General features: G+C 34.7%; 2 protein-coding genes across 2 annotated transcripts; one reads left to right on the top strand and one right to left on the bottom strand.

Moving 5' to 3' along the window:
* The first annotated feature begins 5,751 nt into the window (after nucleotides 1–5,751).
* Nucleotides 5,752–10,561, top strand: LOC111915381 (uncharacterized). The gene is made up of 9 exons (XM_023911047.1): nucleotides 5,752–5,773; nucleotides 5,883–5,966; nucleotides 6,064–6,170; nucleotides 6,242–6,342; nucleotides 6,443–6,609; nucleotides 6,704–7,268; nucleotides 9,569–9,735; nucleotides 9,791–9,976; nucleotides 10,050–10,561. Exons 1-9 carry the CDS (start codon nucleotides 5,752–5,754, stop codon nucleotides 10,559–10,561), a joined length of 1,911 nt encoding a protein of 636 aa, XP_023766815.1.
* A 2,003-nt stretch (nucleotides 10,562–12,564) lies between these two features.
* LOC111915319 (protein OBERON 3) lies at nucleotides 12,565–15,464 on the bottom strand. Its single transcript, XM_023910987.3, has 2 exons — nucleotides 13,479–15,464; nucleotides 12,565–13,318 (listed from the first exon to the last, which is right to left on the bottom strand). The coding sequence occupies exons 1-2, from the start codon at nucleotides 15,283–15,285 to the stop codon at nucleotides 12,765–12,767; spliced, it is 2,361 nt and encodes a 786-aa protein (XP_023766755.1). The 5' UTR covers nucleotides 15,286–15,464; the 3' UTR covers nucleotides 12,565–12,764.
* Between the last annotated feature and the right edge of the window lie 12,075 nt (nucleotides 15,465–27,539).

Below are 27,539 nucleotides of genomic sequence, written 5' to 3' on the forward strand. Positions count from 1 at the left end.
GCAATTTTTACAATTTTGGCCAAAAATCCAAAAAGTTTACATTTTTTATCCTTGTTTGGAAAAATACATAATTTTAACCCATGAATTAGTTTTATTCACCTTTTTAACCCCTGTTTTGAGAAGTTTGTCATTTCAACCCCTTGAAAGTTGTAATTTTCGCAAGTTTTGGCTTATTGGGCCGAAAAGCCCAAAATTTGGCCCATTAAGCCATAAGTTTTATTTCTAACCTTTAAAAGAATATGATATTCATAAAAACACTTATTTTTACTGTTTTGAATCTTTTAATCCTTGAGAAAACCGTGAATAGCAAATTTTCAACCCAACTTTTGTTTGTTTGTCAATTTTAGCCCAAAAATGGGTTTTATGTTGCAATATGTATATTTTAATCTTAGAGGGGTAATTTTTCTTGACTTGTTTTAGTGTAATACATCTTAGATCATGTTTATCTTCCTATTAGAGTCATATATCTCGAATTTCTATTCTTTTTGTTACACATTTACCACATAAACACATGAAATCACACATAACATACACATACACATAGATCTACACATTTTACTTGTATTCTCCCCCATAAAACATATGAAAACCGAAAATAGAGGGTTATGAACTCACCTTTGCTTGTTGATTTCGATTTGAAGAAGAGATGGAAGAGTTTGATGTTATTTTCGGCCCTAGCAAGCTTTCTTGGGTTGATTTCGATATTAGATATTTCTAGGATGATGATCATGAGTTTATATGAGTAAAGAAGAGATTTTTGATAAAACAAATAGTCTAGATTATGGATCCAAGCATCAACTTACCTAAGATGATGATTTTTGTGGAATAACCTCCTTGAAAAGCTCTTAATTCTTGAAATTTTGATGGAGAAAGGAGAGGTTGTTGTGAGTTATTGAGATATGTTTAAGTGAATTGTGTGTGTGTGTTTTTCCCTTTGGCTGAGAGTGATAAGAAGAGAAGGATAAGAGAGAGAGGTGAAAGGATGGTTACTTGGAGGTATGAGATGTTGCTTGGAAGTCCATGGTGTAATAAGGAGGTGGCTAACCCTCCTTATTTCATGAGTTTTCTATTTTTTTTTTTGTTTTTCCTCTTGGGCCGAGAAAAGGGAAGGAAGAAAAAGAATTTGGGCCTTTGGTGCTTAAGTCCATATTATGGGCCCATTTTGATGATTTTCGGCCCAATATAATTTAAAGAATGAGTTTTATGGCCCATTAGGGCTATTTAGTTTTGTTATGGCCCATTAGGGTATTTTATTTCATTCTAGGCCCATTATGGCCCAAAATGTTAAAATAAATGAAAGTGGGTCCAATTAGGGTCCTAAGCCCAAAATAGTCAAATTGGAAGCTTATTGGTCCATTAAGCCCAATAGGGAAATCCTAGTCCATAATGGACTTAGACCGGGATTTTTAGGGCTTCCAATTCTTTATTGACTATTTGAAGTGTTTGTATAGAGTGTTTGATGAAATTTTGTTGTTATTGAATATGCATCATACATGCTTTCAAGTTTTAATCTCCAAGTTATCATTGTTCAATGTTTACAAAGCAACAAAATTCCTAGTTGTGACAAGTATTTGATCATAATATTTGCTCGATTATTGGACTTGACCATAGAATAGTAGTCTGTGGATTCTATCATCCAGATTCCAAATTATCTTTAAAATCAATTTAGTGTTCTTAACTTGTATGATCATTGGGGCTAATGTTATTGAATTGACTTATGCTAGTTAGTCTGATCATGATGACTAGTAACTTTTATTTGATAGCTAACGTAATTAATCTATTGTTTTGAAATCAACCACAGGAAAAAAACGGGATTTGAAGCTAAACGAAAGTATCTTTTATTCTTGGTTTTAAATCGTCCTTTTAGTCATTAATTAGGTATTTTTCTTTAAGTTTTTATGAACTTGTAAAATCAGATAAAACCCCATATTTTAGTTGTTTTTCTTAGTTTAACTTTTAGCAATTATTTTACTAATTAAATACCGTTCCATGTGATCGATATCCGACTTACCTAAATTATTCTATAATTCGACTAGGTACATTGCCTAGGTGCATTCTAGCTAGTTAATTTCGTTACGTTATAAAATTTAAAACTAGTGGCAATATATAAATTGCACATCACAATACAATGATTCTTCCACAATTGTAGCAAGCAGAAATAAAAGTAGAATGCTATAATACAACATTTATTTTTTCAAGTGACTATTTTAGTTGATTTAATTATACACTGCTAGCCAATTTATAAGCTTTCAAATGAGATTTGAATTTATTTGTCACATTAGACAATATTGTAATATCTTATATATTGTAAACCAAATTCTAATTTGGTTGGTTCAAATGAGATTTGAATTTCGTTTGAACTATCTGTATCCATATTTTGAAATTGGAAATTGTTGAATCGGTAATAGAACATTCTTGGAGCCGGCTATATTTTTTCCATCTTTTCTTTGAATGTTATTCATTTTAACGATATCTTTTGGCTATGTGCTATATCAACTTTCAATATCATATAAACAAGTGCCAACTCTTTTCTTTGAATGCTACCAAGAATAATGTTACGAAATTGTTGTTCACATCATATTATGTTGTGAGGAATAACATCAATGGCTCTATTCCTAACACCATGATGCACTTTTGCACGAAATAACTCTTTACCCTACAACATGTCGGATTTTCGTGTACCAGATCCACCAAACATCAACAAAAAAATCTGACCCGTGCAATGCATAGGTCTCTTTACTAGTTAATATTTAAAAACATCCATAATATAATCTTTTTTAACTAATTTTTTTTGTGTCCAACTCATCAATCGAAAAATCTAAAAAAATCACAATAGTAGCAGACTATATAACTTTTTCATCAACTTATTTATAATAGCAACAGATACTAATTTGTTATATGTTATTGTTATTTGTATAAGTACTTAATAGTTAACAATTGTTTGAAGATCTGGAAGAGCCAAAAAATCCAACAAATGGTTTATAGATTTACAAGTTTGATCGAGAAACTTTAGATGAAAAAGCTCTCATGATAGCAAGAAAACATTTTCAAGCTTCAACATTTAAAAGCTCATATTATAAATGCTCCATTTATACAAATCGTTCATTTATTTTTGATCTTCCTAATCTGAGCATGTATTGCTAATATATATTTTTAATAATATTTCAATGATAGCCATGTCAAACCCTATCCCAAAGTCATCAGGTAAACCGTAGAACACTAATAATATTTATGCAAATCAGTTCAACCACTAGGTTGTTATCTTCAGAACCAATTTTTAATACATTGAAACTAACATTGTTTGCCTAACGAAGTTGGTAAAGATGTGAATACCATAGTAAATTTATGAGTCATCTTATATGAATGTGTAAAAGTAAAACCTAATACTTGTGAATATATGAAAAAACAGTTCTTTGTTCAAAATGAAAACTAGTATCAAATAATTCTCGATTTTAAATCAGAATTTGAGTATTTGACATGCCATAACTATAAAAACTTAGAGTGAATTTTTACTACATGAATGACAAGACTCTATATTAAATATTATGATCAAGTTTGAAATGATTAATATTTAAAAATATGTATACATAACAATATTAGTAACAAAAAAAATTATAACATGTTGGGTTTTTATATAATTAGCTTAATTAAAAAAGTTAATTATGTTAAAGATAATTCTATATTAAAAGAAGATAATTTTATATTAAAAGAAACGGGGAGATCTGTTTCAGTTTCAAAAAATAATGTTTTGTTAATACTTTTTCCCTTGTGTTCATGGACATAAAATGTGATAGAATTGAGCAGAATTTTCAGATGAGATTGTAAATTGATTACATATTTTGCCTTTTTTTGTTGATTCATTATAGGATTGTTCCACTAGCAAAGCAAAGACAAACAAGAACAATCTAATATCGTGGTCTATGGAGTCCCACAAGGTGATGTTAAAATTTACAAACTCTTCAGTATCCATATTCAGGGCTGGCCCTTAACATATGTCGGGTGTGCCATCGCACAGGGACCGCATTGTTTGGGGGCCCGATATATATATGACATGTCGAGATTAAAGTAAATAAAAAGCTAGTGGTGCACATGGAAAAGGCGTTTGACATTCAAGGCGTGGACTCAAGATCGAAACTTGGCACTTGCAATTTTGTCGTTTATTTTTATTATAAGTCTTCAACCCACTATTTTTTATTTTTATTATAATTCTTTAGCCCATCCTTCTAATTCAAGCGTAACAAACACGTCATTAGTATCCATAAGGAATTATCTAAGTGAAACACATATTTAATTAAATTACTATATATGTCCGATTAAACTAAGTATATCACATAAAGAATTAGTATCTAACACAAACATGCAATTAATTACTATATATATATATCCTTCCTAATAAATGAAAATAATTTCGCCAAATGTCCTAATAAATGAAAATAATTTCGCCAAATGTCATGTTGTCATTGAATTTGATACATGTAATTTTTTAAGAGTTTTTGAATTACTTTTTTCCACTTGTCATTTTCTTATATTTTTCATTTTCATAAATTTAAAATCCACATTTTAGTAAGATTTATATATGTAAGGTAATGCAAGGTAGGTCGTTCTATTTAATTTCATAGTAAATGTTCTATAATCTTTCAAATCTCCTATATTATATATTAAATTACTTACTTTATTTATTATATCTTTTATATTTATGTAAACTATTGCTTTAAAAAATATATATAATTCTTATAACTTTAAATTAAACTTTTGCTTTTAATAAACCCGTGTAATTCACGGGTCTCACACCTAGTATATATATATATATATATATATATATATATATATATATATATATATATATATATATATATATATATAGGGAAAGGTTATATGGAAAATAAACAATTAGGGCAACACATGTTGGAACCAATGAAAGCATGACAACACATCACTTTGGAATAACTACATAAATAACTTTCATAATACATTGCTTATGAATAAAGAAATGGACACGTGTCACTTGATCATTGGTTCCAGCATATGTTGCCCTAATTGTTCATTTTCCATTGAACCTAACCCTATATATATATATATATATATATATATATATATATATATATATATATATATATATATATATATATATATATATATATAAAAGTCCATAGCCTCTTTTATTATTGTTGAGTTTGGGCAATTCGGCGGACAAAGGAAGAACTAGGAAGAACTAAGAAAAGGTTCGTTGTTTTATTTTTATTTATTTTTTAATGGTAATATTTATAAATCATAATTATTAGTACTTTTTATAATCATTAGTATTTCTTCTAGTTTACATTGTTATTGGTATTGCTTAGGGGTGACAATTGTGGACACGACACGACAAAAATACATGACACGAAACGAAATAGGGACGAAACTGAAATTCGAATTCATGTTCGTGTCGTGTTCGTGTCAAGTGTAAAAAGCACGATGTCGTGTCATGTTGTGTCGTGTTCGTGTTCAAAATTCAACACGATATTGACCCAATTTAACATTTATTTGTCGTGTTTTTCGTGTTTCTCGTGTTTGTCATGTTATGTATTATTAAATATTAATTAAATACACTAATTGTTATATTATGCTATTTTTTCGTGTCGTGTCGTGTCGTGTTTGTCGTTTTTTAATTGGTTCGTTTTCGTGTTAGTTAGAAAAAACACGACATCGTGTCGTGTCATGTTCGTGTTACATAAAACCTTGTCGTGTCGTGTTAAACAAAAACACGACACGATGGCCCGATTTGTCACCCCTAGTATTGCTCATTCAACATTTTGATATAGTCAATTAGATTTCTAGTGTTCTTTTATCATAATTTTAATTTTTATCGAGTATTTGGTTGATTATTGTTATTTTATTTTTAGAAATTATGCCTCCTAAGTATTTATCTGGTAGTCAAAAACGTAAAAAGAGAAAAAGAATTGAAGACCCAACAAAGGCTAATAGTGGTTCTCTAGATAAGTTTTTCCAAAAAAAAACCTAAAGTTCCTTCTCAAAATCAAAATAATGATTATATTCCTGATAATTTGGGTGTTAATGTCGAAGGAGATCAAATTAATGATGTTAATGTTGATAATGTTAATGTCAATGGAGATCGTGTTGATGTTGATGATGGTGATGACATTGAAGACGATGTTGTTGCTGCTGCTGCTGTTGATGATGATGATGATGATGATGTTAATAGTAATAATATTGATATATTTGATCCAAGAAATTGGGCTAGACTAAGCAGGTGAAAAGTTTGGTAGAGAAAGGTCCTAAAAGAGATAATACTATTGATAAGGGTCCACCTGATAGATTTTCTAGACGGTTTTCTGCAACTATGTATACTAGAACTCTGCCAAATAAGCAAACATGTGACAGAGAATGGCTACTATACTCGAAAGAGCATGATAAAGTTTTTTTGTTGTTGTAAAATATTTAGAAAAGGGATCCTGAAAGGTCAATTGGATAGTGAAGGTTATGTAGATTGGCAACATCTTAGTACAAGACTTAAAGAGCATGAAGTTGGTATAGATCATCTCACAAATTTAGCTACTTGGTTTGAAATGCGAGAAATATTGAAAGTTAATGAAACAATTGATAAAAGTGGTGTATGATCAATTTAAGAAAGAAAGGGAGCATTGGAAACAAGTGCTATTGAGTTTTATTGCGCTAGTGAAATATCTTACTAAATATAATGTAGCATTTCGTGGAACAAATGAAAAATTATATCAAAAAAGTAACGGAAACTTTCTTGGAGCGATTGAGATGTTTGAAGAGTTTGACCTGGTTATGAAAGAGCATGTGCGTCGTATCAAAAATGATGAGATCCATGTACATTATCTTGGCCACAAGATCCAAAATGAGGTGATACTTTTACTAGCTGATGAAATTAAACGAGAAATCATTAAAAAAGTAAAGGAAGCAAAATATTACTCTATCATTCTTGATTGTACCCCTGATACAAGTCACCAAGAACAAATGTCTTTGATAGTGAGGTATGTAAATTTCTCCTCTAATGATGTTACTGTTGAAGAATCATTTTTAGGTTTTTTGAATGTTAATGATACCACTGGTAAAGGGCTCTTTGATATTACACACGATGAATTAAAATCTCTTGGTCTTGATATTGATGATATGTGGGGGCAAGGCTATGACAATAGATCAAACACGAGAGGAAAACATCAAGGAGTTCAAAAGAGATTTTTGGACATAAATTCTAGGGCATTTTATACTCCATGTGATTGTCATAGTCTTAATCTTGCACTGTGTGACATGGCTAACAGTTGTAGTAAAGCAAGAGATTTTTTTGGAGTCATACAACGAGTATATACAATATTTTCCAATTCTACTAAGAGGTGGAAAATTCTGAAAGAGAATATAAAGGTTTGTGTAACACCCAAAGTTTTGAAAGCCAAGAAAGTAAAGGAAACCCTAAAATTAAGGGGGACTCGGCGAGTCCAAGGAGGAACTCGACGTGTCCGAGCGGGATCCGAGTCGAGGAGTAAGTGACCAACTCGGCGAGTCGGCCAAGGCGACTCGGCGAGTAGGGTCTGTGCGAGGAAAACCCTAAATTCGGGGCTTGGAGCCTATTTAAACGTCTCATTCTTCTTCCTAGGGCTCCTTTACTGCCTCTCCAACCCAGAATACGAACCTTAAACCGCCATTGTTGCTTATTCAAGCTCTTTGCCATTTTGTGGGTGATTTGAAGGAAGAAGGAAGGAAGGAATCTTTGAGGCTTCAAGGAACTGCAGCAAATCCAAAGTTGAAGGATCTTTCAAGGAAGGAATCTTTGAGTTTTGGGGCTTTTAAGCCATGTTTAAGATCAATCTCGAACTTGAGGTCCAGATCTGAGGTTGCTACCTCAGATCCATGCTTGTTTTGGTTTAGAATCCCGTAAAGTATCAGCCATTGGGTGGATTATGGAGCCTCTTGGTCTTAAACCTTAGTTTATGGTGCATTTTGCCTAGATCTCCTTTTCTACACGTAAAGTTTGCAACTTTACGTGAGGAGTAGGCTTGGGAAGGGTAGATCTACAGTTTGGAGTCCCTGCATGACTCGAAAGTCCTCTGCATGTATGTGGAACCGAATGGACTCGGTGAGTCCTTCGAGTGGACTCGACGAGTAGCTTGAAGATGAGGAGGAACTCGATGAGTGGGATGAACGGCTCGTCGAGTCGGATGAAGATGGGCATGAACTCGGCGAGTTGGATGAACAACTCGACGAGTTGGTTGAAGATTACCTTGTGCTTGACGAGTCTGTTCTTAAACTCGACGAGTCAGGTCGCGCGGTCCCAAACCCTTCGAGTTAAGACTCGAGTCAGCGAGTCGAGCCAGGACTCAGTGAGTTGGACAGGACAGGAATCGGGAATCAGTAGACTCGACGAGTCAGGGGCTGACTCGGCGAGTCAAGTCGCGATTGGAAGAACTTTGAGCATAAGAACTCGGCGAGTCAGTAAGTGGACTCGGCGAGTATGGTTGACCTGGAAGGTTGACTTAGACCAGAGTTGACTTGGCTGTCTGTCGGGGGTCAGTTTAACTTAGTATTGTATGGATATTGGTAGCTCGGGGAGCTAGTGGAGCAGCAGTTCAGAGTCAGTGGTCAGGTAGCGGTCAAAGGGATTAACAGCAGCAGTTCATCAGTATCAGGTGAGTTTCCCTTTGTGTGAATGGGTCTACGGCCACAATGACGGCCCATGTAGTTATGAGTAGAAGTCCCGGGGGTTAGCCCTAGGCACAGTATGCTAGTATGATTTTCAGGACGAGGTCCAGTGATAGCGGGCGGGTGCCCAAGGAATGGCTTATGTGATAGTTTATACTTGTTGTCTGTGTGATACTTGTATGTGCCTGGTAGGGAGGTGAGTGTGGGCGAGGTCCCGTACCTCACCAATAGTAGAGTGTGGATGGTGTTCCACATCTCATTAGTAGCTGATCAGGGGCGAGGCCCAAGTTAGGAAATGGTGAGTGTGGGCTAGGCCCGTATCTCACTATCGGTAGGAGTATAGACGGGGTTCCATGACTCATCAGTAGCAGGAGAAGGGCGAGGCCCAGGATATGCGAGGCCTTGAATAGGATCCGTTAGCAGGTGTTTAGCTTATGTGTCGTGATATGATTATGTGCTATTATGTGTTAGTGGGCGAGGCCCTGTGGCAGGCGGGGCCTAAGTAAAATAGATCTGTATCCGAGCGGGGCTCGAAGCCAGTCGGGGCCTGGAGCGGCGGAGCCGTTGTAGCGGGCGAGGCCCGAAGTAGGGGGCGAGGCCCAGGATAGCGGGCGTGGCCCAGTATGTGCAGTATGTGGTTATGCATGGTATGTGGTAGGGTGGGGAACTCACTAAGCTTCGTGCTTACGGTTTTCAGTTTTGTTTCAGGTACCTCCGGTAGCGGAGGGAAGAGCTCGGGGTGATCGCATGACACACACCATAGTTTAGACAGCCTGGGAATGTTTACTCTGATAATGAATATGTATTTTGGAAACTAATACTTTGTTTACGTTTTGAAAGAATGAATTTGCTTAACGTAATGTTTTATTAAAAGAAATTTTTAGTCTTGAATTTGGGGACGTTACAGTTTGACTCCAAAGCCATTGTCTGCCACTCAGTGGGAAAGTCGTGTTGATAGTGTGAAGGCAATTAGACAACAACTTCCGGATTTAAGAGAAGATTTACTTGAAGTTGCGGAAAAAAACAACGATGCTAAAATCCAAAGTGAAGCTAAATCAAAAGATATTGTACATGGTATCAAATATTGTACATGGTGAACTTAGTTAGCAAAAAAATTACAATAAAAAAGATATGCTTCTCGATGTTGCTATTAACGAAGTGAATATGCTAATTGAGTACTTTAAGGAGTTTAGAGAAACAAGGTTCTACAAGGCGATTGATGATGCGAAGGAACTTTCCATTGAAATGAATATTGATCTGGTATTCTCTCAAAAGCGGCCGGTTAGTAGAAAAAAACAATTTGATGAGAATTCAAGTGATCAAGATGTTGTATTTTCATCCTAGGAGAATTTTAAAGTTAATTACTTTTTTATATATTGTTAATCAAGCGAGTGCTTCTCTTAAAACAAGATTTCAACAATACAAAGAGTATGAAAATGTTTTTGGTTTCTTGTTTCCAAAAAAATTGAAGGAATTTGATGTCAAAAATCTCAAGTCATGTTGTAACCGTCTCGAAGCCGCACTTAAGTTTGGTGAACAATCAGATATCGATTCTCATGAACTTTATATGGAGTTAAAGCTGCTTGATATGTTCTTACCGAGTGAAATTATGAGCCCTATTGATGTTTTAAAGTATATGAAAAAAGTCGAATGTTTTCCTAATGTAATTATTGCATACAAAACCTTGTTGACTATTCCCGTAACGGTCGCGTCTGCAGAAAGAAGTTTTTCAAAGCTAAAGTTGTTGAAGTCCTACCTACGGTCCACAATGTCACAAGAAAGACTTAATGAACTGGCGATAATAGCTATTGAGAACGTTATATTACAGACTATTGATTATGAAGAGTTGGTGAACAATTTTGCTTCCAAGAATGCTAGGAGAGTCTCGCGATTCATGTAGTTGTCAAAGATTATCTATTGTATGATCGTTCTTTTGTTTTGCTTCATATTATAACAATTATGAAATAATTAATGAATTTTTGGTATAAGTAAAAAATAAATATATATTTAGGGGCCCATTTTTTAGTTTCGCATCGGGCCCCTAAAATCAACGGACCGACCTTGTCCATATTTTGAAATCAGAAATTGTTGAATTGGTAATAAGGCATTCTTGGAGCCTGCTATATTTTTCCATCTTTTCTTTGAATGTTATTCATTTTAACTATATCTTTTGGCTATGTGCTATATCAACTTTCAATATCATATAAGCATGTGCCAATTCTTTTCTTTGAAATGCTACCAAGAATAATGTTACGAAATTGTTGTTCACATCATATTATGTTGTTAGAAATAACATCAATATCTCTATTCCCAACGCCATGATGCACTTTTGCACGAAATAACTCTTTGCCCTACAACATGTCGGATTTTGTGTACCTAACCCACCAAACATCAACAAAAAAATCTGGCCCGTGCAATGCATGTGTCTCTTTACTAGTTAATATTTAAAAACATCCATAATATAATCTTTTTTAACTAAGTTTTTTTTGTGTCCAGCTCATCAATCCAAAAATCTAAAAAAAATCACAATAGTAGCATAGTATATAACTTTTTCATCAACTTATTTATAATAGCTATATATTATTATTATTTGTATAAGTACTTAATAGTTAACAATTGTTTGAAGATCTGGAAGAGCCAAAAAAAATCCAACCAATGGTGTTTAGATTTACAAGTTTGATCGAGAAACTTTAGATGAAAAAGCTCTCATGATAGAAAGAAAACATTTTCAAGCTTCAACATTTAAAAGCTCATATTATAAATGCTTCGGTTAAATCAGTTAAACCATTTATACAAATCATTCATTTATTTTTGTTCTTCCTAATTTGAGCATGTATATATATATATATATATATATATATATATATATATATATATATATATATATATATATATATATATATATATAATATTTCAATGATAGCCATGGCAAACACTATCCCAAAATCATAGGTAAACCGTAGAGTACTAATAATATTTATACAAATCACTTCAACCACTAGATTGTTATCTTGGGAACCAATTTTTAATACATTGAAACTAACATTGTTTGCCTAACGAAGTTGGTAAAGATGTGAATAACATAGTAAATTTATGAGTCATCTTATATGAATGTGTAAAAGTAAAACCTAATACTTGCGAATATATGAAAAATCTGTTCTTCGTTCGAAATGAAAACTAGTATCAAATAATTCCCGATTTTAAATCAGAATTTGACATGCCATAACTATAAAAACTTAGAGTAAACTTTTACTACATGAATGACTAGACTTGAATTGGCTTTGAAATGATTAATTTTTAAAAATATGTATACATAACAATATTAGTAACAAAAAAAAAAATTATAACATGTTGGGTTTTTATATAATTAGCTTAATTAAAAAAGTTAATTATGTTAAAGATAATTTTATATTAAAAGAAACGGGGAGATTTGTTTCAATTTCAAAAAATAGTGTTTTGTTAATACTTTTTCCCTCAGTGTTCATGGACATAAAACGTGACAGAATTGAGCAGAATTTTCAGATGGATTCTAAATTGATTACATATTTTGCCCTTTTTTTTTTGTTGATTCATTATAGGATTGTTCCCCTAGCAAAGCAAAGACGAACAAGAACAATCTGATATCGTGGTCTATGGAGTCCCACAAACAAAGTGATGTTAAAATTTATAAACTCTTCAGCAATCAGCAACATATACACACTTTTATTTTGAAAGAATCCACACACATAATTATAATTATAATAAATAAATGATATGATCGCAAAACAAAAATATCAGAAAAGCAGATGCTGGAATTTTGGATGATCTGAATATCCAAACTCCTGAAATATCATTATCCGAATCTACTCTTATCAATCGCACCCATGAACATGCACTAGTAAAAAAAAACACAATATCCAAAGATGTCAATAATCATCATTCTTCCAATTAAACCAAAACAGTGAATCACAAATTTACCCCAACCACACCCATCACAAATCCTCAAATTCACAATGCAAAAAAAAAAAAAAAAAAGAATACAAAAATACATCAACAAAGGTGAATCATGCCAACGATTTTGAAGACACAACAACAAACTGTGAAGAAGGTGAAAAGATGAAGGATCAGACCCATTGTTGTTTAGTCTTCTCCATTCTTTCCAACAAGCCCGCAATCTCAGCTTGCATCCTCATCTTCATCTTATAATACTCATGGTGATCCTTCTCTTTCGCCTTAACCTCTTCCGCTTTCTTCTTCCTTTGCTCTTCAATCTCCTCCAAATTCAATTTCCCTATTTTATCCGTATACTCTTCATCCAATTTCTCAATTTTTGTCCTGATCATCCGTTTATACCCCTCAGATTCCCTTCTTGCTTCATCCGCTTTGTTCTGGAACATTCTAGCTTCTGCTTCTTTTATTCTCACCAGGCTTTCCACACTGTCAAACGCGTCCTTGTCCTTTTTAGACGATTTCACCGACCATTCGTCTTCGATCACTATTTTATTGGAATTGGAATTCATCATGTGTGGCAGAGGTTTATGGTTGTTATCGTGAGGATTACTTGATGATCCCATTCCCATTCCCATTCCCATTCCCATCATGTTCATGTTCATGTTGTATGATGTTTGGATTGGTGGATTGGAAATCGGAAAATCAGGCATGATTTCTGCATCTAGGGCTATAAAATGCAAAACAAAATAAGAATATGCTTGATTAAGTGATAAGTACTAAATGTAGGAAATAGTAATCTAGTTTTATTTACTTGTGAAGAATTATAATAACCAATATTGTTTGAAACAAAAAAAAAAGTCAAAATAAAAATGGATTGTGAGACTTACAGTCAAAGAATTGAAGGATGAAACCGCATACATCTGAAGGGGACATGACTTTGTTCTCAAGCTTTGACATCAACTCACCAGCTTTCAAATGAAGCTTTTGCCCTTTGAAATCTCCACTTCCTCTAAAGATTTTCCTAACACAATCAAGCTCTTTGATCAATGTCTCCAAACCCCATTGTTGTGCACACGACTTGAAAACATCCTTAATGAACCCAAACATTTCAGAAGCATGACCACAACAAAGGCAATGAAACTGCATCTCTGTTGTACCTGTGGGCCCTTTCAAGCTTGCTCCAGGCCTTATAAGATTCTTTTGAAGACTACAAGCCGCATGACACCAATGAGAACACACATCACACCCCACCCAACTGCATGTATTGCTTGCACAATCAAAGTTTAGACAAACAGGACACATACACTCGCTGCAGAATCCTTTCTTTGTTGAGCAAATCTTGCATTCACAGTCTTCAACGGGTAATAACCGTTTGCAATTCACGTTCTTACATCTTTCAGATAGAAAAATTTCGATAAGTTCGTTTGTTGGGAGACGGGATTGGGGAGATAAGAAGGTTTCAAGACCTGTTCTTATGGAAACCAAGAGTAGAACTTGGTTTTTGTTGGCTTTTGAAAGGGATTCACTTGTGAGATCGGATCTTCTTTCGAGCCGAAGCTGTAACCTAACCAATTCGTCTCTTTTTTCGGGAATTGAGATGAGTTTCTTTAAGTAATCTTTTGTTGATTCGAGTGTTTCGTCTGGGAGTTCTTGAGTTATTTGAGCCATTGTTTGAATAGACTCGGATACGATTTCTCTAAGAATCCTTTCGGGTCTTGAAGGCTTGCGTGATCTTCCGAAATCCAAACCTTCCATCCCTTTTGTGTTTTCAGAGCCTCTCCCCCTTGAATCGCCAGACTGTGTGTCCATCTTCATTCTTGCAGGAAGTTCAGATGGAAAGAAGGACAAGTTGGTGTTAGAGTTGGAGGGATTACTTTGCACTAAAGCAACACCTCCATCTCCTACAGGTCTAAACCGGCTATGAACAGATCCATTGGTCCCCTCTCCACCATTCCAGATCTGATCACACTCTCTTCTATGGCTACCCATCGAGTAGTCATAATTGTCGGTTGAATTTCTAGTCATGGAGCAACTAGGGTTATGTGAGAACTGTTGTGAATATGAATATGACATGGAACCTGTTGTGAAATCGTTTGAGAAAGTGGTTTGAGTGTTGTTGCTGTTTGAAATACCCAACGATTGAAAGCTCCTACTTGGCTTCAAACTCACTGAAGGATCACCGTCTTGAAGACGATTTGATGCAGCTAAGGACATGGAAGTATCAGGTAAAGCTAGAGATAGATCTAGGGTTTCCAATTTCGGCTTTTTATCTCTATTCATTTGATACATTTCATCATCGTCAGCTTCTCTTTTTGAAGAATTTTCTGACAATTGCAAAAAATCTCTCTCTACCCATCTATTCTCATCCGGATTAGGATTATTATGATCCTCAGAAACGACTAATTTCCCTTTAACTTTATCAAAGGAATTCAGTAAGCTTCTACCATTATCAGACGGATTCTGAGCTAATGTCGAATTATCACATAGATAGCTCAAAGTCAACTCTTGAGAAATCCCCAATTTCGAGGGTTTTGACTCTGAACTTCTAGAAAACACATTATTCTTATCGGAAAACCCAGTTTTTTCATCCAGATTCCCTCGATTTTCATCAGATGTCAAATCTGTTAGCTTTGATTCAGAATTTTGACCTCCATTAACACCATCACTCGAGTAATTTTCTCTTTCTTTTATCATAGTGATGCACCAAAATGAATTGGAAATTACCTTGAGGAGAACTCAGAAAAGAAGTCGATTGGAAGGCTTGCTTTCGCCTTTGGCTTCTTCACCGTTTGCCGTTTGAACTTTGAATTCTTCAATTCGCCATGACTTCTTTGCTTTTTCTCCGTACTGTGTAAATGTAAAATGGATTTATGGAAGCTCACGCGGAGAGAATCTTAAATATCACTATTCGAATGAGGTTACAAAAACAATCCTTCATCTATATACTTCTTCTTTTTAGTCCTTCAACTACACGTTTACTCATTTTTGTGTTTTGCAATTTTCATATAGAGGCGAACATTTAGACCGGATCGGTTTTATAGAAATTGATGGACTTTGGATCAGACCTATTAAGGCTAATCACGTCTAGGTCCAGGTCCAGTTTTCGGTTCTTGGATGCATTTGGACCGGATCAAACCTAATACATGTTGACATATGAAAAAATTTCACAGTTTTTCATCATGAGTTATCTATCCAAAATAACAAATGGTGATATATAAGTATATAACATATAGGACTATGTTGGTAGAAAAAATTCTGAAAAAATCAAAAAGGTTGGTGACTACTTGAAATATCTATCACATAAGATATTTTAAATAACTCTTTCAAAATAATATTTTTAATATCAAAAGAGTTTAATTTGTGGAATTAAGTCCCAAAGCTTTAAGTTTCACATAAGTTTTTTTTATAATGATGATGAATCAACCCATACAAAGAAAAATTTTAGTATATAGTCTTTACATATTCAAATGATCTTCTAATAGTTCATGCTTCTGTTAACTTTATTCTTCTTTAGTCATCTAGTCTAAATATGTGTCAAAATATATATGTTAGGTTTGGAAAGCCTAACGAACATTACCAGGTTAACTCTTTAAAGGTATATGATAAAGTTAATAATATAGACAAAATGTTTACAAACATCAAAACATTTGTTAGGGTTCAATGTTGGAGAAAATATTTCAGAGATAGGAATTTGTGAAATAACATCAAACTCACCAATAATAAGTCAACAATTTAAAAAAAAATATATACAAATGCAACATTTTTCTCCTCTCATATCCGAAGTCAATCTCAAAGACTGTATCTCATAATAATGGGTAAAACCTACGCTCTTGTATAAAGGGAACATATCATACTATACATCATTGCTCATTCAAACCCAAGCTCTTATATAAGTAGAACATATAACTCATTGCTCGTTCTAAGAAACTAGGTACTAGTAAACCGTCACACTAGATCACATGTAGGGTAGAACTTTCACACACACACATACACAGACACACACACACACACACACACATATATATATATATATATATATATATATATATACACACGCACACACACTTAAGGATGTTCAAGAATGTTGTCACATCCATTTAGTTGTGTAATCTAACAATGTTTTGGGTACCTAAGCCATGTGGCCACAAAAATAATAACCCATTCCAAATGTATTCATATGTACACATGTGACATCCCCCATTTTTCAAAACCAAATTAAAAAATTTCTTTACGCTTTTGAGTATTGAAATACGGAAGTTCCCAGTTAAATAAACATCTTTAAAATAACAAAAGTTATTTTATTAAAACCTACGGGGGTGTCATTCGTTTATATCCGAACATACATTACAGTGTAAATAAAAAGGTCCTGAAATAACTAATGCAAGCATATCCTTTATTTCACTCGGCATCCTAACTAGGCAATTTCAACTTTCGCTCCTCTACCGGTGATGCAATAAAATGAGTGGGTCAGGTTTGGGAAACCTGGTGAGATACGTAGGGTTTTCAAGCCCATAAAATTTTAATGATAAAATATCATTCCTGCAAGACATATACCAGGTGTAAATATATAACATGTCCTAAGACCATCTACCAAATCCCAACCGATCCTCACAGATCCTAATTTGACAATCATCTGGAAGAATTACCTTACCAGATGAACTGTCTAAGCAACCATTTGACTACACTTGCTAGGGGAGTCCTTGGCTAGTGTAAGTCATATAAGGCAACCAATGTTCAGAGATTTTGATGAATATGGCTTTCCATTTCATCTACGTCCATGGGTTATAAAGCCATGCTAGCAACATAATTCACAAGATGGCCTAGAACAGCCAAGCGTTGCTCATCTACTCTGGTCAATGATCCATACATACCGTACGGTTGTCTAATCGGGACCTACCATTTGTGGTCATCCTAAGACAGGGAGGATTACACTTCGATCTGGTCCCACACTCTAACCCAACTATGAGATCTAATCGATGTCAATCCTATTCGAGACTAAGCAATCCTTTATAAATCTTATTCCTAATATAAGGCAAGACCTATATCTAAAGGCAATTGATTTCTACAACAATTCCTAATCCATATGCTACTATTTTATCTTTACAAATAGCACATAACACAGATAATACAAGCAACATTTATTATATGGGTATCTTTAAGTTAAGATTATGTTCTTGATAATAACTACGCATTCACTTGACAAAGTGTCTGGTAATTGGTGAATCGGGCAAAGCTTCGCCTTACACTTTTCTCGAAAGACCTAGATGTACATAACATGCGTCTTATTCTAGTTTCATACTACGTGTGGAACTATTATCTTAAGAGTTTAGATTCCTCAACAGTTTCAAAGTCTACTTCAAGATCAAACATGTAACATCTCCCTCTTGCACATATCACAATATTGTCAATTTTGGGCCCCCGATGCGAAAACTTCCTATAGGGTCATCCATCCCTGGATTGCTCTCGCCCGGGCTCGCTTAACTGTAGAGTTCTTATGGGATCTGCTGCCCTCACGACTTTAAAACATGTTGTGATAAGGAAGGTGTCCACACCCCTTATAAGGAATGCTTAGTTCTCCTTCCCAACCGATGTAGGATCAGGTGCAACCCACCTTCACCCCCCATTATAGGGTTCAACGTCCCCGTTGAACACATCGACTCGTTCCCTAGCTCTGATACCATTTGTAACATCCCCCTCTTGTACGTATCACAATATTGTCCGCTTTGGGCTCCCGGCGTGAAAACTTCCCAGGGGGTCACCCATCCCTGGATTGCTCTCGCTCGGGCACGCTTAACTTCAGATTTCTTATGGGATCTACTGCCCTCACAGCTTTAAAACGCGTTGTGACAAGGAAGGTATCCACACCCCTTATAAGGAATGCTTGGTTCTCCTTCCCAACTGATGTAGGATCAGGTGCAACTCACCTTCCCAAAATTTTAAACCAAAAATTTCATTTTTGATATAACAATTCATAAAACGATTTAAAGAAAACATCATCAAGTTATTTCATTTCATAAAAACCATAAATCATATGTCTCAAAAGCATGTCATAAAATAGTAACAATGTCAAAGTACAAGGCCCAAGAATCTCATATGTGGAAAATCATGTGTGTGTGTGATGCGCTGCTACCGTGCCGACTCCTTTCCCTTCGAAGAATAGGGACCTGAAACAAAAATTGAACACCATAAGCATAAAGCTTAGTGAGTTCCCCCATCATACCATATACCATACAACATACATACTGTCTAACATATCTGGGTGCTGGAATACCACTTTGGTCTCTTTCAACCGGTAACTGTTGGATTAATGTTTAAGTCCATAACTATATTTGGTATGTACTTGACCCGACCCGGCATGGTCCATTTGGGTTGCACTTCACCGGCACAATTTATTTGGATAATCTTTTGAGAATAGTATATTAATATATTATAAGTTCTAATATATTAATATGGAATCATATTATTTAATTATTATTGATCAAGAATTAATTTAGAATTAATTAAGTGATCAAAATAAACTAATTAAATATGGACTCTTAGATATATGTGTGTGATGGGCCAAGTTCATTTAGGTTGGGCTAAGCTTTCATGGATAGTCCATGGAGTGTTTAACCCATGGATCATATAAAATGAAAGGTCATGGGTTTAACCCTATTCTCCACACTATATAAAGATGTCATTGGTTGGTGAAATTGGCACTAATGTGGGTACACTAAGAGGGCTAGCCGATTTCACTAGAGAGAACCAAAGTATTCTTATTCTCAAAGTCTTCCAAGGTGTTTTGGTGATTTGTGATTCCACTTGAGGCTTCCACACTATTGGGGCTAAGCTCTTAAAGCTTAAAGACATCAAGCTACACCAAAAGGTATGTAATCTAACTAGTCTTTGTAGTATAGTTGCCTCACAGTATGCTAGTTAGGATTAAAGCCTTGGAAAGTTCTTATTTGCATGTATAATAGAGAAAACATAGATCCAAGGTTTATAGGGTTGCATGTACACCATAGGAGTGTTATAATGCTCAAAACCTAATAGTGGTATCAGAGACTAGGCTTGTTTTCAATTGTACTGGATGCAAACTGATTTTTCGAAGCCAAGAATCTATCAGGACCTGAAACTCGACGAGTTCTGGAGGAAACTCGACGAGTTCATGTATTAGAGCATGAACTCGACGAGTTCCATGAAGAACTCGACGAGTTTGTCTCCCAGAATGCATATCTTCGTGCTTTTTGGTTGGAATTGGACTAGGAACATTACCATAAGTTGTTTTTGAACCTATAAACCTGTTTTTGATGTGGTAATGATCATTCTAATCCAATTCAAAAGATAATTGTCAATAGATTCATGTTTTGTATTACTTTAAGTGTTAGGCTAATTAAATGAAAAAATTTGATTCCAATTATCTTGTTCATATGAGTTGCTTAGATTAATAGAAAAAGTTGATTGATTATGTGTCTTTGATCCATTTTAATCTAAGAATTGATTCTAAAATGTGTTTGTGTAACTTGTCCTCAAGTTACATGCAAAGTCACATTAAAGTTTCTTAAAACTCATAAAAGTTGGCAATGGTTACAAAATGAAGAGTCTTGTCCTCATTAAATGGTTTTATGACTCCATAACTTGTCCTCAATTTATGGAGGTTCAAGAGTCACTTCATTAAATGATTAAAATGTGTAACCTTAATTAGTTCCATAAGTTACAAAGAAGAAGAGTTACATTCTTTAATAGTTTAAAGTCTTCCATAACTTGTCCTCAAGTTATGGAACTTGAAGAGTTTTTTAATTAAAACTACTTTAAACACATAAGTTATGGAATTAATTAGTTTTGAATATTTTCAAAACTTTCCCTCAAGTTTTGGAATTTGAAAAGTTTTATTTTATGAATACTTTAATTCTAAGTTTAGCCCTTAGATTTTTAAAAGTTAAAATTCAACCCTTATACTTTATAATATTATAAGTTAATAATATATATATATATATATATATATATATATATATATATGTATAAGAGCAAGTCAGTCTTACCGTTAGTAGGCCTCATTCACGAAGCCGGTTTATAAGGGGGGTATAAGGTTACTACCTATAAAATGGCAGTTTAATGGGTGTACACTCTCACCCACCGCTTCCTTGACTGGTGGAGGGTCGTTAGCCGAACGGGTAGGACAAAGACTATAAGTTCTCCCTTCATTAAAAGTATTAATGATAAATACTAAGTAACTAAATCTTTTATAAATACCCAATCTTAGTTACTTAGGAAAATGTGAATAAGGTGCTAATCCATGAAATTACACTTTGCACTTTGTTTAAGTCGGTTAGTGGAGCGTTTGTGGTTAACCGGCACACTAACTCGTATTTAACAAGGTAGGCAAAGGGTAACTTAATGTTTATCATAGTATCGATGGAGCGTGTGTGCTTAACCGGAACATCGATTGAGGGGTAAACACTTAAGGGTACCAAGTAATTTGCATGGTTACTTTACACCTTGTTCTATGATCCTCGGCATCCTAGTCACAAAACCTAAAGGGCACACTCGAGATTGAAACATACCATTGAACAGTTCAATGAATCTCAAAAGATCTAGGAGTTTCAAATCCAATGAAAAAAAACCTAATGATTTATTTCGTTTTTCATGGTGGAAATTGGTGAATCGTCATTCACCTACCTTCAAATATTATATAGCTTGGATTACGGCATCCCTCTTCCAAGTTATAAAATATTGTGTTGGGTCCTAGCCTTAATATTTCATGTTAGGTGTTATATTAAGGACTTTAAATCAACTATCTTGAATATCTCCCAAAAGATATTTAATTCAGACATCTATGATCTTCCTAAATCTCTTGGAACTTCACTTCCTCCACCTCCTCCAATTATTCTCCTTTACCCATACGTTCAAGGTCACTCAATCCCTATTGGCAAGCAAGGTCTATGTGTGGTCGCATCTTAGATATGAAGTCACATATCGACAAGCCGAGAGAGTTGGGTGTCAAAGTCTTGAGAAATTTGGTGGTTCAATCACTTTCCAAGTCACATAGTGAGTTCCTTTGGGACTCCTATGAAACAGACTTTGACAAGACCCTTAATGATCTTATCAATTTGCTTGGTACTGCTGAATCAACAATGATTTGGAAGGCTAGTAAAGCAAATTTGATTAGAAGATCGACTTCCCAAAACTTTATGGACATTGACAATGGTGACACTGGAAATCCAGAAAAAACATTCTCTTCCTAATGGAAAGGGATCGGTCATAGTCAACTCGGTTGACCAAATGGTAAAGAGAAAGACTAAGTATGAGATTATCCCATGTACCATTCCCAAAGGGTTCATATGGTTCTATTGCCAAAAGGAAAGGGCATTGGTTGCGAAGCTGCCAAATTTACCTGAAAGATCATAAGGCTATTAAAGTCAATAAGTTTGACTCTACTTCAGGTAAAGTCCACTATCAAACTCTATTAAGTTTCTATTCCGAGATTCTTATTACATGATGTGACTGGGTCACATGTTGATTTTTTAAGAACAAAACAAAAAGTGAAGGAAACTTAAAGAAAGAGTATGCTGAATCTGATCGGATTCTTGAGCTACTCTTAGGAGTTATGATAGATTGCTAGGAAACATGTAATAGCATTGTTTTTCATTTAAAGTTGCATTGTAAGGAAACATTTTTTCTGCATTTTAAAATAAATAAAAGTTTTTTTTTACTTTATTTTTATCTCCTTACAATGGCATCCATGAAAACTTCATGTTCGTATGTTTATAGCAATATTGGAAATATGAATTTGATTCTTTTATTTGTGGTAGTGTCTAAATTTACCAAACAAGGAAAGATTCTCATCACCCAAGTTTCAGTTGGATAGAAACTTGGAATCATGCAAGTTGTATGATGAATGAGAACTTTCAGCTTTGGAAAATTAAGACTAGTTCCTTGTTCACATGTATATGTGAGTCAAGTGAAGGACTAAGGGATCGAGTACACATTCTTGTGCACTGGTCAAGTCCACCAAAAAAGAACGATAAGACTATTCGTCATGATGTACTAAAGTTTAGTAAAGATGGGTATACTTACAGGCTTAAGTATAATTCTGAAGCATTGGAAAATTTTCAATGTATGACAGAACAAATAAAAAGAATCAAATTAGGCAGAAGGATAAAAGTTTCTCAAGTCTGAAAAGATGGGAGAGTACTTTAGTATCATGTTTTAAGATCATCTTAATGATTTTGAGACCTTATCACAATTCATCCTCTAAGTGCATTCTGATAGTTAAGAAGAGGAGTTATGAATTGTTGAAGTGGTTAAATCAACAAGATGATTCATATATCGTTCCAAAAACAATTCTTAGAGTTATACTCTAAGATTGTAACTTGAGTGACATGTCTTAAAGAAGGTTTAAAACACTTGTCAAATGTTAGAGTAAAAGTTTTCTACTCTTGTACATTTGAAATTGGTAAGTTGTGATCTTTTGGATAAAACAAAGACCAACTTAGGCCAATTGTGTGAAGTGTTTGTCTTGATTAGAATCCACACTATCTCTTGAATATTTGGCAAGAAAGTCTTATAGGTCAAGGAGACAGTGGGAGTCTAAAAGATCCTAAAAGGGTTTCAAGAAGTAATCAAGAATAAAAACCTATATTTCATCACTAGCACACAACTAGAGGTTTATAACCTATCGTGTTGACATTTATGTGCCCATTCCAGTTAAGTTGGCTATACATTTGAGGTCTACATGTTCTCAATTGCTTGCATAGCTACTTGGAAGCAATGGCGGGCCCTTGAGCTGCCAGGTGGCAAGAAGTTAAGATTGCACAAGTTCAATCCATATGAGTTAGGATTTGTCACTAACCTAGTCTTATGATTATGGTTTGACAAATTCACATGGGTAAGAACACATACACCATAAAATCTAAGTGTCATAAGGTTTCTCTCCGATTCATTAAAATGATGGTGAGGAAATTCTTTCACTAAGTAGATTTGAAGTAGATAGCAATTGTGATATTTTCAGTTCTCAAAGTCGTTAGTGGAGCGTGCGTGGTTAACTGGCACACTAACATTGACTTATGAGAAATGGCAAAAGGACTAAACAATTGAGACTATGATTATGGCATCCCTTTTCATAGTTCTGAAACTGTTTAGACACACCTGTGAGCTATCTAAAATAAGGTGTATAATTTTGATAAAGCCTTATCAAAGCAATCTAGTATCAGAAATCTAAACTTTGGTAAGAATGTCAATAAAGTATTGACTTCTAGAGGTCCAACTGTTTTCTGGATACATGTCAAAGCTAGTGGGAGCATAAGTGTTATGCTAATAATCATCATGTTAGTGGGAGCATGATAATTATGATAAGAATTGCAAGTTAGCAATGTTAATTATAGAAAACAAAAGTTTGAATTCGTGAGGTTACAAGGGTTGAAAAAGTAGTTTTGCTATAATTAAGGGAGAGGATATACTTCATTTAAGTTCTAAAGGCTTAGATTGAGACCTTAATCATCTTTAGTCAAGAATATATATATATATATATATATATATATATATATATATATATATATATATATGAATTCCATGTTGGATTGGTTCAACTTAAGGAAATTCTATATATTGTGTTCTCAAAATTCGATTATGATTACGGCATCCCTCTTCATAGCCAAATTTTGAAAACATAGCAAATAAAAATACTATAGCAAAAGACTGGTCTAGAAGCATGTCTTTATGTGAGACATCATTAATTGTGTCCCATTTTCTTTGGGTATAGGATCGATTGCATATGCCATAATATTTGTCTTTTCTAAATTTTCCAAATGACCAGAGGCATTAAGAAGGGAAAAGGTCTAGAATTGGATATGACTAAAATGATTAAGCAATTGTCGAGGACAATCTAAGGTTTACCAAAGATTGGTTGCTCAGGGACAGTTGGAAGTATATTGCTAATTTTGGAAGGACCATATTGACATATTTTGAAAAGAGGCATCTCTTGTTCAGAAGTGATAGTCAAAATGAGAATAAGGAGTTGTCTCCATAGGTGGAAGTTATCTGTGTAAGATTAGAAAACCTAATGCAAGAAGCATGTTCAAAGCAATGTACTTTGAATATGAGACTTAGTTTCCATGGAGTTGATCTCCATTGGAATATCTTATAATGATTGTTGACAAGTCTTTGTGACTTTGTACATATTTATTACAAGAGGAACAGTGCATATAAGTTTAAAATCTAAATAGATTTCGATAAATGTTAGGAATTCTTACATTTACGACAAGGATATGGGAGTGTGAAAAGAGAATCATTGAAATTATGTTCAATTGATCTAGTTCACAAAGAAAAGGATCATAGATAAATATAGAGTGCATACTTGGTGTATGGCAAAGCTATTGTTTAGAAAACATAGTGTACATGCTTGGAGCATGGGACACCTAGTGTTTTAATTCAAGTATAAAGTTGATAAAACTAAAACAATGAATAATAAGTAATTAGTATGTTGATAAATAGAAAGTGTTTTATTTATATTCATAGGTTTTGATACCATATTAGATTCATTTATTCTTGTGTTTCACTTTGCATGTTTTGAATTCCATAATAACTAGGTTATTCTTTCGGAATGACTAAGTTATTCAAACCATCCACAATCGGTCATATGTTGGAAGTAGATATGAATCAAGACTGTCATGGGTTGGCTTGTAGAGGTCCAAGTTGGTGGACAAAAGTTGTGCTACAACACTCATGAGTGCTCATAAGGTCTGAGTATTGGATTCAACCCACGCTCATTTGAATCACTTCATGGATTTTATCACAAGTGATCATGAGACGATAATATCTTATATTCTTCAAACCTAGAGATATGAGTTGTTACTATGAGTTGATAGTACATTGATTGCACGAAAACGCATTGGTAACTCAATGTTCTAAAACGTGCCTTTGTGTATGACTCAACAAGTAGCATAACAAGCCATATGAGTCGAATTTTATCCATTCCTTTTACCTTCGGGATAAAAGCGATATCTGTGGGCCCCTCGATGATTTAATGATGACACATGTGAGTGCTTGGCCAAGCCAAGACTGATTTGATTTGTTCAATCAGCCAATCGTCATGAATCGTAAATCGGGAAACAAAAAATGGACAGAGAGAATGATTATAATCCATGTCTTAGTCCATATAATATCTAGAATGGAGGAATATATGATCCCTTATCTAATGGACAAGTCATTGACAAAGGTCAGAGTTCGTTGACAAGATCAAAGTTCGACAGCTGCTTTAAGAGCTACGATTGCCAGTTGGTTTTTTGAAGTCATACTCAATAATAGTTTTAGACTTATCCAAGTGGGAGACTATTGGATTAATGTCTAAGTCCATAACTATATTTGGTATGTACTTGACCCGACCAGGCATGGTCCATTTGGGTTGCACTTCATCGACACAATTTATATAGATAATATTTTAAGAATAGTATATTAATATATTATAAGTTCTAATATATTAATATGGAATCATATTATTTAATTGTTATTGATCAAGAATTAATTAAGTGATCAAAATGAACTAATTAAATATGGACTCTTAGATATATGTGTGTGATGGGCCAAGTTCATTTAGGTTGGGCTAAGCTTTCATGGATAGTTCATGGAGTGTTTAACCCATGGATCATATGAAATGAAAGGTCATGGGTTTAACCCTAGTCTCCACACTATATAAAGATGTCCTTGGTTAGTGAAATTGGCACTAGTGTGGGTACACTAAGAGGGCTAGCCGATTTCACTAGAGAGAACCAAAGTATTCTTATTCTCAAAGTCTTCCAAGGTGTTTTGGTGATTTGTGATTCCACTTGAGGCTTCCACACTATTGGGGCTAAGCTCTTAAAGCTTGAAGACATCAAGCTACACCAAAAGTTATGTCATCTAATTAGTCTATGTAGTATAGTTGCCTCACAGTATGCTAGTTAGGATTAAAGCCTTGGAAAGTTCTTATTTGCATGTATAATCTGAAAACATAGATCCAAGGTTTATAGGGATGCATGTACACCATAGGAGTGTTAGAATGCTCAAAACCCAACAGTATCTGCCTAGCATATCAGGGTGCTAGCCTACCTCTTCGGTCCTGTCGACCGGTACCTAGCCTAGCATATCAGGGTGCTGACCTACCTCTTCGGTCCTTTCGATCGGTACCTTGCCTAGCATATCAGGGTGCTGGCCTACCCCTTTGGTCCTTTTTTGACCGGTACCGGGGACTATTTCACCCCTAGTCTACCACATAGCATCCTAGTGCATAAACATATAAATCATAAATTGCCGAGCTTATCCGGGTGCTGGTATACCCCTTCAGCACTATCGACCGGTATTGGGGTCTATCTTACCCCTCCTACCACTATCACATAACATCATAGCATACTAGCACATAAATCATAACATCTAGTGACATACCAAATAATTATCACAAAGACAATCATCTTTACTATAACTCTTACTAGTAGGCCGACATTGGTGCCTTAGATCTACGTCTACTAGAAGGTAACTCACCTCAATGTCGTGAAGTAGCTGAACTGTCCTTGATGCTGGGATCAACTACTCTCAAACTCCTACACATAACAATCTCCTTTAATTACCCTTTCATACTCATACACCTTTAATGGTCAACCCTGGCCAATGGTCAAAGTCAAAGTCAACATCCTGGTTGACCCAACTCGCCGAGTTGGTCCATTAACTCGTCGAGTTCCATAATCCATAAAACCCTAAAATCTTGATGCTACTCGTCAAGTTCCCCTTCATACAAGCAGGACATTTCACTTACAACTCGCTGAGTTCATCCTTGAACTCGTCGAGTTCCTCTTCGTATAAGTCGGGACATTTTGCTCATAACTCGCCGAGTTCCTCCTTGAAATCGTCGAGTTCTCCTTCAACCTTCAATCTAAAAACATGTCCAACTCGCTGAGTCATCTCCTAGACTCAACGAGTTTACTCAGTAACAGGAAAAG

Source organism: Lactuca sativa, chromosome 2 (assembly GCF_002870075.4).
Source record: "Lactuca sativa cultivar Salinas chromosome 2, Lsat_Salinas_v11, whole genome shotgun sequence".
Lineage (NCBI taxonomy): Eukaryota > Viridiplantae > Streptophyta > Magnoliopsida > Asterales > Asteraceae > Lactuca > Lactuca sativa.

Excerpts from the sequence above, each read along its gene's own strand:
- LOC111915381 (XM_023911047.1), top strand. The coding sequence starts at position 5,752 with ATGGCCCGATTTGTCACCCCTA. Across the intron at positions 6,171-6,241 it reads ATGTTGTTGCTGCTGCTGCT|ACTAAGCAGGTGAAAAGTTT; the intron begins GTTGATGATGAT and ends AAATTGGGCTAG. Across the intron at positions 7,269-9,568 it reads CATAGTCTTAATCTTGCACT|TTTGACTCCAAAGCCATTGT; the intron begins GTGTGACATGGC and ends GGGACGTTACAG.
- LOC111915319 (XM_023910987.3), bottom strand. The coding sequence starts at position 15,285 with ATGATAAAAGAAAGAGAAAATTACTCGAGTGATGGTGTTAATGGAGGT. Across the intron at positions 13,319-13,478 it reads CATCCTTCAATTCTTTGACT|CCCTAGATGCAGAAATCATG; the intron begins GTAAGTCTCACA and ends TGCATTTTATAG.